The sequence below is a fragment of the Coregonus lavaretus genome (genome assembly GCF_964263955.1).
Source record: "Coregonus lavaretus genome assembly, contig: HAP1_SCAFFOLD_8781, whole genome shotgun sequence".
NCBI lineage: Eukaryota > Metazoa > Chordata > Actinopteri > Salmoniformes > Salmonidae > Coregonus > Coregonus lavaretus.
This window is the reverse complement of record NW_028166714.1, coordinates 30-9130: the sequence shown is the minus strand read 5'-3', so window position 1 is coordinate 9130 and position 9101 is coordinate 30. Positions and strand designations below refer to the sequence as shown.

At 43.0% G+C, this 9101-nt stretch overlaps 1 protein-coding gene across 1 annotated transcript; it reads right to left on the bottom strand.

Annotated features, from left to right (window-relative positions):
* Positions 1 to 1125: 1125 nt before the first annotated feature.
* Positions 1126 to 8247, bottom strand: LOC311114375 (solute carrier family 22 member 13-like; the record flags this gene model as incomplete). Its single annotated transcript, XM_084189632.1, has 4 exons — positions 1126 to 1449; positions 1535 to 1741; positions 7508 to 7616; positions 8025 to 8247. Coding segments are annotated over 4 exons (624 nt in total), but the record flags the coding sequence as incomplete, so codon positions are not given.
* Between the last annotated feature and the right edge of the window lie 854 nt (positions 8248 to 9101).

Here is a 9101-nt window from a genome sequence, read left to right as displayed (position 1 = left end):
ACTGTAACTCCAACAGTCTACTGTAGCTCCAACAGTCTAATGTAGCTCCAACAGTCTACTGTAACTCCAACAGTCTACAGTCTACTGTAACTCCAACAGTCTACTGTAGCTCCAACAGTCTACTGTAGCTCCAACAGTCTACTGTAACTCCAACAGTCTACTGTAGCTCCAACAGTCTACTGTAACTCCAACAGTCTACTGTAGCTCCAACAGTCTACTGTAACTCCAACAGTCTACTGTAGCTCCAACAGTCTACTGTAACTCCAACAGTCTACTGTAGCTCCAACAGTCTACTGTAGCTCCAACAGTCTACTGTAGCTCCAACAGTCTACTGTAACTCCAACAGTCTACTGTAACTCCAACAGTCTACTGTAGCTCCAACAGTCTACTGTAACTCCAACAGTCTACTGTAGCTCCAACAGTCTACTGTAACTCCAACAGTCTACTGTAGCTCCAACAGTCTACTGTAGCTCCAACAGTCTACTGTAGCTCCAACAGTCTACTGTAACTCCAACAGTCTGCTGTAACTCCAACAGTCTACTGTAACTCCAACAGTCTACTGTAACTCCAACAGTCTGCTGTAACTCCAACAGTCTACTGTAACTCCAACAGTCTACAGTAACTCCAACAGTCTACAGTCTACTGTAACTCCAACAGTCTACTGTAGCTCCAACAGTCTACTGTAGCTCCAACAGTCTACTGTAACTCCAACAGTCTACTGTAGCTCCAACAGTCTAATGTAGCTCCAACAGTCTACTGTAACTCCAACAGTCTACAGTAACTCCAACAGTCTACAGTCTACTGTAACTCCAACAGTCTACTGTAGCTCCAACAGTCTACTGTAGCTCCAACAGTCTACTGTAACTCCAACAGTCTACTGTAGCTCCAACAGTCTACTGTAGCTCCAACAGTCTACTGTAACTCCAACAGTCTACTGTAGCTCCAACAGTCTAATGTAGCTCCAACAGTCTACTGTAGCTCCAACAATGCAGCAATATCTAGCAATACAATAACAATACACATATAATCCAAACGTAAAAAAATTAACTAAATGTATGTGGAACTGAAGCAGTGATTTATACAAACATATTGTATTATGTGTATTTTTATTTGATAAATGTTCACCTATATCAAAATGTTTTTTTGTGATAAACAATACATTGTAATTTTATCATTGAATTAATAAAACATCTATAAAAGTAGTTTTGTTTACAAAATGTCTCTCAAACAATGTAGTTTGAGATCTGAATAACAATCAAATGTTTTGATTGGTCATTTAGTATATCTACTTGATATTGATCCATTATCAAGACAACCACATACATTATGTAAAGCTCCAGGTCATATAAAACAGTGATAATCATTTACATTTTTGTGATCATCGTTTCTTCTGTCTTATCCATCTTTAAATGACTGAGTCCATTTTCAAGATTCAACTTCTCAGGAGTTCTACAATCAAAAACAGAAGTAAGCAATCTACTAGAAATACACCATTTTAAATACTTTATTACCCTCCCTCCAGAATGATACTCACACTGTGTCCTCCTGTGGTTCAGTGTGGTCTTGTAGCTCAGTGTTGAGTGTCTCAGGCAGCAGAAAGCAGAGGCCTCCCCCCAGGAAGGGCAGGATACCATAGATCAACATAGGGATGGCATAGTGGTACATCTCCAGAAGTCTAATCAGTGGGGCAAGGATGCCAGCCACACGGGCAGACATGGAGTTCAGACCCACTCCGTTCTGTCTGCAGGAGAACACACAGATCAAGGAAGTTTAGCTTCCAACTATTGCATACTGCCAAACACAATGCACCCAGACTATAAACCAGTCTATTATCCCAGACTATAAACCAGTATATTACCCCAGACTATAAACCAGTCTATTATCCCAGACTATAAACCAGTCTATTATCCCAGACTATAAACCAGTCTATTATCCCAGACTATAAACCAGTCTATTATCCCAGACTATAAACCAGTCTATTATCCCAGACTATAAACCAGTCTATTATCCCAGACTATAAACCAGTCTATTATCACAGACTATAAACCAGTCTATTATCCCAGACTATAAACCAGTCTATTATCCCAGACTATAAACCAGTCTATTATCCCAGACTATAAACCAGTCTATTATCCCAGACTATAAACCAGTCTATTATCCCAGACTATAAACCAGTCTATTATCCCAGACTATTAACCAGTATATTATCCCAGACTATAAACCAGTCTATTATCCCAGACTATAAACCAGTCTATTATCCCAGACTATAAACCAGTCTATTATCCCAGACTATAAACCAGTCTATTATCCCAGACTATAAACCAGTCTATTATCCCAGACTATAAACCAGTCTATTATCCCAGACTATAAACCAGTCTATTATCCCAGACTATAAACCAGTCTATTATCCCAGACTATAAACCAGTCTATTATCCCAGACTATAAACCAGTCTATTATCCCAGACTATAAACCAGTCTATTATCCCAGACTATAAACCAGTCTATTATCCCAGACTATAAACCAGTCTATTATCCCAGACTATAAACCAGTCTATCATCCCAGACTATAAACCAGTCTATTATCACAGACTATTAACCAGTCTGTTATCCCAGACTATAAACCAGTCTATTATCCCAGACTATAAACCAGTCTATTATCACAGACTATAAACCAGTCTATTATCCCAGACTATTAACCAGTCTATTATCCCAGACTATAAACCAGTCTATTATCCCAGACTATAAACCAGTCTATTATCCCAGACTATAAACCAGTCTATTATCCCAGACTATAAACCAGTCTATTATCCCAGACTATTAACCAGTCTATTATCCCAGACTATAAACCAGTCTATTATCCCAGACTATAAACCAGTCTATTATCCCAGACTATAAACCAGTCTATTATCCCAGACTATAAACCAGGCTATTATCCCAGACTATAAACCAGTCTATTATCCCAGACTATAAACCAGTCTATTATCCCAGACTATAAACCAGTCTATTATCCCAGACTATAAACCAGTCTATTATCCCAGACTATAAACCAGTCTATTATCCCAGACTATAAACCAGTCTATTATCCCAGACTATAAACCAGTCTATTATCCCAGACTATAAACCAGTCTATTATCCCAGACTATAAACCAGTCTATTATCCCAGACTATAAACCAGTCTATTATCCCAGACTATAAACCAGTCTATTATCCCAGACTATAAACCAGTCTATTATCCCAGACTATAAACCAGTCTATAATCCCAGACTATAAACCAGTATATTATCCCAGACTATAAACCAGTATATTATCCCAGACTATAAACCAGTATATTATCCCAGACTATAAACCAGTCTATTATCCCAGACTATAAACCAGTCTATTATCCCAGACTATAAACCAGTATATTATCCCAGACTATAAACCAGTATATTATCCCAGACTATAAACCAGTCTATTATCCCAGACTATAAACCAGTCTATTATCCCAGACTATAAACCAGTCTATTATCCCAGACTATAAACCAGTCTATTATCCCAGACTATAAACCAGTCTATTATCCCAGACTATAAACCAGTCTATTATCCCAGACTATAAACCAGTCTATTATCCCAGACTATAAACCAGTCTATTATCACAGACTATAAACCAGTCTATTATCCCAGACTATAAACCAGTCTATTATCCCAGACTATAAACCAGTCTATTATCCCAGACTATAAACCAGTCTATTATCCCAGACTATAAACCAGTCTATTATCCCAGACTATAAACCAGTCTATTATCCCAGACTATTAACCAGTATATTATCCCAGACTATAAACCAGTCTATTATCCCAGACTATAAACCAGTCTATTATCCCAGACTATAAACCAGTCTATTATCCCAGACTATAAACCAGTCTAATATCCCAGACTATAAACCAGTCTATTATCCCAGACTATAAACCAGTCTATTATCCCAGACTATAAACCAGTCTATTACCCCAGACTATAACAATAACAGTTAGTGCTTGTAATATAATACACACAGAAGTTTAGTGTCCAGTTCAGTATCCAGCTATGCCCATGGTATCCAGCTATGCCCATGCTATCCAGCTATGCCCATGGTATCCAGCTATGCCCATGGTATCCAGCTATGCCCATGGTATCCAGCTATGCCCATGGTATCCAGCTATGCCCATGGTATCCAGCTATGCCCATGCTATCCAGCTATGCCCATGGTATCCAGCTATGCCCATGCTATCCAGCTATGCCCATGGTATCCAGCTATGCCCATGGTATCCAGCTATGCCCATGGTATCCAGCTATGCCCATGGTATCCAGCTATGCCCATGGTATCCAGCTATGCCCATGTTATCCAGCTATGCCCATGGTATCCAGCTATGCCCATGGTATCCAGCTATGCCCATGGTATCCAGCTATGCCCATGGTATCCAGCTATGCCCATGGTATCCAGCTATGCCCATGCTATCCAGCTATGCCCATAGTATCCAGCTATGCCCATGCTATCCAGCTATGCCCATGTTATCCAGCTATGCCCATGGTATCCAGCTATGCCCATGCTATCCAGCTATGCCCATGGTATCCAGCTATGCCCATGGTATCCAGCTATGCCCATGCTATCCAGCTATGCCCATGGTATCCAGCTATGCCCATGGTATCCAGCAATGCCCATGCTATCCAGCTATGCCCATGGTATCCAGCTATGCCCATGGTATCCAGCTATGCCCATGGTATCCAGCAATGCCCATGGTATCCAGCTATGCCCATGGTATCCAGCTATGCCCATGGTATCCAGCTATGCCCATGCTATCCAGCTATGCCCATGGTATCCAGATATGCCCATGTCATCCAGCTATGCCCATGCTATCCAGCTATGCCCATGCTATCCAGCTATGCCCATGGTATCCAGCTATGCCCATGTTATCCAGCTATGCCCATGGTATCCAGCTATGCCCATGTTATCCAGCTATGCCCATGGTATCCAGCTATGCCCATGGTATCCAGCTATGCCCATGGTATCCAGCTATGCCCATGGTATCCAGCTATGCCCATGCTATCCAGCTATGCCCATGTTATCCAGCTATGCCCATGGTATCCAGCTATGCCCATGGTATCCAGCTATGCCCATGGTATCCAGCTATGCCCATGCTATCCAGCTATGCCCATAGTATCCAGCTATGCCCATGCTATCCAGCTATGCCCATGTTATCCAGCTATGCCCATGGTATCCAGCTATGCCCATGCTATCCAGCTATGCCCATGGTATCCAGCTATGCCCATGCTATCCAGCTATGCCCATGGTATCCAGCTATGCCCATGGTATCCAGCAATGCCCATGCTATCCAGCTATGCCCATGGTATCCAGCTATGCCCATGGTATCCAGCTATGCCCATGGTATCCAGCTATGCCCATGGTATCCAGCTATGCCTATGGTATCCAGCTATGCCCATGGTATCCAGCTATGCCCATGCTATCCAGCTATGCCCATGGTATCCAGCTATGCCCATGTCATCCAGCTATGCCCATGCTATCCAGCTATGCCCATGCTATCCAGCTATGCCCATGGTATCCAGCTATGCCCATGGTATCCAGCTATGCCCATGCTATCCAGCTATGCCCATGCTATCCAGCTATGCCCATGTTAGCCAGCTATGCCCATGGTATCCAGCTATGCCCATGGTATCCAGCAATGCCCATGGTATCCAGCTATGCCCATGGTATCCAGCTATGCCCATGTTATCCAGCTATGCCCATGGTATCCAGCTATGCCCATGGTATCCAGCTATGCCCATGTTATCCAGCTATGCCCATGGTATCCAGCTATGCCCATGGTATCCAGCTATGCCCATGGTATCCAGCTATGCCCATGTTATCCAGCTATGCCCATGGTATCCAGCTATGCCCATGGTATCCAGCTATGCCCATGTTATCCAGCTATGCCCATGGTATCCAGCTATGCCCATGGTATCCAGCTATGCCCATGGTATCCAGCTATGCCCATGCTATCCAGCTATGCCCATGTTATCCAGCTATGCCCATGGTATCCAGCTATGCCCATGGTATCCAGCTATGCCCATGCTATCCAGCTATGCCCATGTTATCCAGCTATGCCCATGGTATCCAGCTATGCCCATGGTATCCAGCTATGCCCATGCTATCCAGCTATGCCCATGTTATCCAGCTATGCCCATGGTATCCAGCTATGCCCATGGTATCCAGCTATGCCCATGGTATCCAGCTATGTGCCTTGTAGTGGCTGCAGCACCTTTTGTTACTTTATTCTACTGAATATAAAGTGAGACGCATGTAAGTATGTTGACACTTTTAGGCTTGTATCTGTGCGTATTCCAGACAGTGTGTTTTAGTAGTATGAACTTCTCACCTCACTACAGTGGGACTGAGCTCAGCTGTAATGAACATACCTACCTACAGTGGGATAGAGCTCAGCTGTAATGAACATACCTCACTACAGTGGGACTGAGCTCAGCTGTAATGAACATACCTCACTACAGTGGGACTGAGCTCAGCTGTAATGAACATACCTCACTACAGTGGGACTGAGCTCAGCTGTAATGAACATACCTCACTACAGTGGGATAGAGCTCAGCTGTAATGAACATACCTCACTACAGTGGGATAGAGCTCAGCTGTAATGAACATACCTCACTACAGTGGGACTGAGCTCAGCTGTAATGAACATACCTCACTACAGTGGGATAGAGCTCAGCTGTAATGACCATACCTCACTACAGTGGGACTGAGCTCAGCTGTAATGAACATACCTCACTACAGTGGGATAGAGCTCAGCTGTAATGAACATACCTCACTACAGTGGGACTGAGCTCAGCTGTAATGAACATACCTCACTACAGTGGGACTGAGCTCAGCTGTAATGAACATACCTCACTACAGTGGGATAGAGCTCAGCTGTAATGAACATACCTCACTACAGTGGGATAGAGCTCAGCTGTAATGAACATACCTCACTACAGTGGGATAGAGCTCAGCTGTAATGAACATACCTCACTACAGTGGGACTGAGCTCAGCTGTAATGAACATACCTCACTACAGTGGGATAGAGCTCAGCTGTAATGAACATACCTCACTACAGTGGGACTGAGCTCAGCTGTAATGAACATACCTCACTACAGTGGGACTGAGCTCAGCTGTAATGAACATACCTCACTACAGTGGGATAGAGCTCAGCTGTAATGAACATACCTCACTACAGTGGGACTGAGCTCAGCTGTAATGAACATACCTCACTACAGTGGGACTGAGCTCAGCTGTAATGAACATACCTCACTACAGTGGGATAGAGCTCAGCTGTAATGAACATACCTCACTACAGTGGGACTGAGCTCAGCTGTAATGAACATACCTCACTACAGTGGGATAGAGCTCAGCTGTAATGAACATACCTCACTACAGTGGGACTGAGCTCAGCTGTAATGAACATACCTCACTACAGTGGGATAGAGCTCAGCTGTAATGAACATACCTCACTACAGTGGGATAGAGCTCAGCTGTGTAAACATAGACGATGGTGAAGGAGGCAGCCAGGGCAAACTTCCCCAACACGGCTATGACTGTCGTCACTACCGGCAGGTCTGAGGGAGGAGAAACAATCAGACAGAGAATCTGTTAAACGTGTTGAATGACACAAAGTGTTAAAGGTGCTTAAGAATTAAAACTAGTGTCAAAAGTGTTTAGAAAATAACACTTAAAGCTAGACTCCATAATTGGTGAAACAGTCGTTTGGGATATTTACAACAGAGAAGTAAACAACAGTGTTTTTTATTTCCTCAGACATCACGATAAAACAGCAGAATATGTACTGCAGTAGTTTTACCGCGCTGTCGGACCCTCCTCTCCTCCGTTTATCAACAGAAGGGCGGAGGAGTGGTGCTATTTTAACAAATGCGGATTCGATCTTCAAGTGTTAAAACAACACAATAATGTAAAAAGTGTTCAAATAACAGCACAAAAGATCCACTTTCATAAAATATAAATTTTACCATCTGGAATAGCTAGAAGAACGAGACAGGCTGTGCCTCCAAAGAACAGGGCGATGGCCTGACAGATCCTCCGTCCAAAGTGTTCGATGAGGGGCAGGGAGCCCAGCCGGGCGGGGAGCTCAGCCAAACCAAAGATCAACTGGGTCAGATATATGTCCAGACCAAAGTTACCCACGTTTAGACTCACCCCGTAGTACACCAGACTGGTTACAAACCTGACAGAGAGAGAGAGAGAGAGAGAGAGAGAGAGAGAGAGAGAGAGAGAGAGAGAGAGAGAGAGAGAGAGAGAGAGAGAGAGAGAGAGAGAGAGAGAGAGAGAGAGAGAGAGAGAGAGAGAGAGAGAGAGAGAGAGAGAGAGAGAGAGAGAGAGAGAGAGAGAGAGAGAGAGAGACCAAAAACGTAACTTGGCTATACTTAAACTCTTTAACATCATCCTCAGCTCTGGCATCTTCCCTAATATTTGGAACCAAGGACTGATCACCCCAATCCACAAAAGTGGAGACAAATTTGACCCCAATAACTACTGTGGGATATGCATCAACAGCAACCTTGGGAAAATCCTCTGAATTATCATTAACAGCAGACTGGTACATTTCCTCAGTGAAAACAATGTACTGAGCAAATGTCAAATTGGCTTTTTACCAAATTACCGTACGACAGACGAAGTATTTACCCTGCATACCCTAATTGACAAACAAAACAAAACAAAGGTCTTCTCATGTTTTGTTGATTACAAAAAAGCTTTTGATTCAATTTAAAATCAAATCATATTTTATTTGTCACATGCGCCGAATACAACAGGTGTAGACTTACAGTGAAATGCTTCCTGACAAGCCCTTAACCAACAGTGCAGTTTTAAGAAAAAAATAGACAACTAAAAAAATTCAAAATAAAATAATTAAAGAGCAGCAGTACAATAACAGTAGGGAGGCTATATACAGGGGGTACCGGTACAGGGTCAATTTGCGTGGGCACCGGCTAGTCGAGATAATTGAGGTAATATGTACATGTAGGTAGAGTTAAAGTGACTATGCATAGATAATAAACAGAGAGTAGCAGCAGCGTAAAAATATGGGG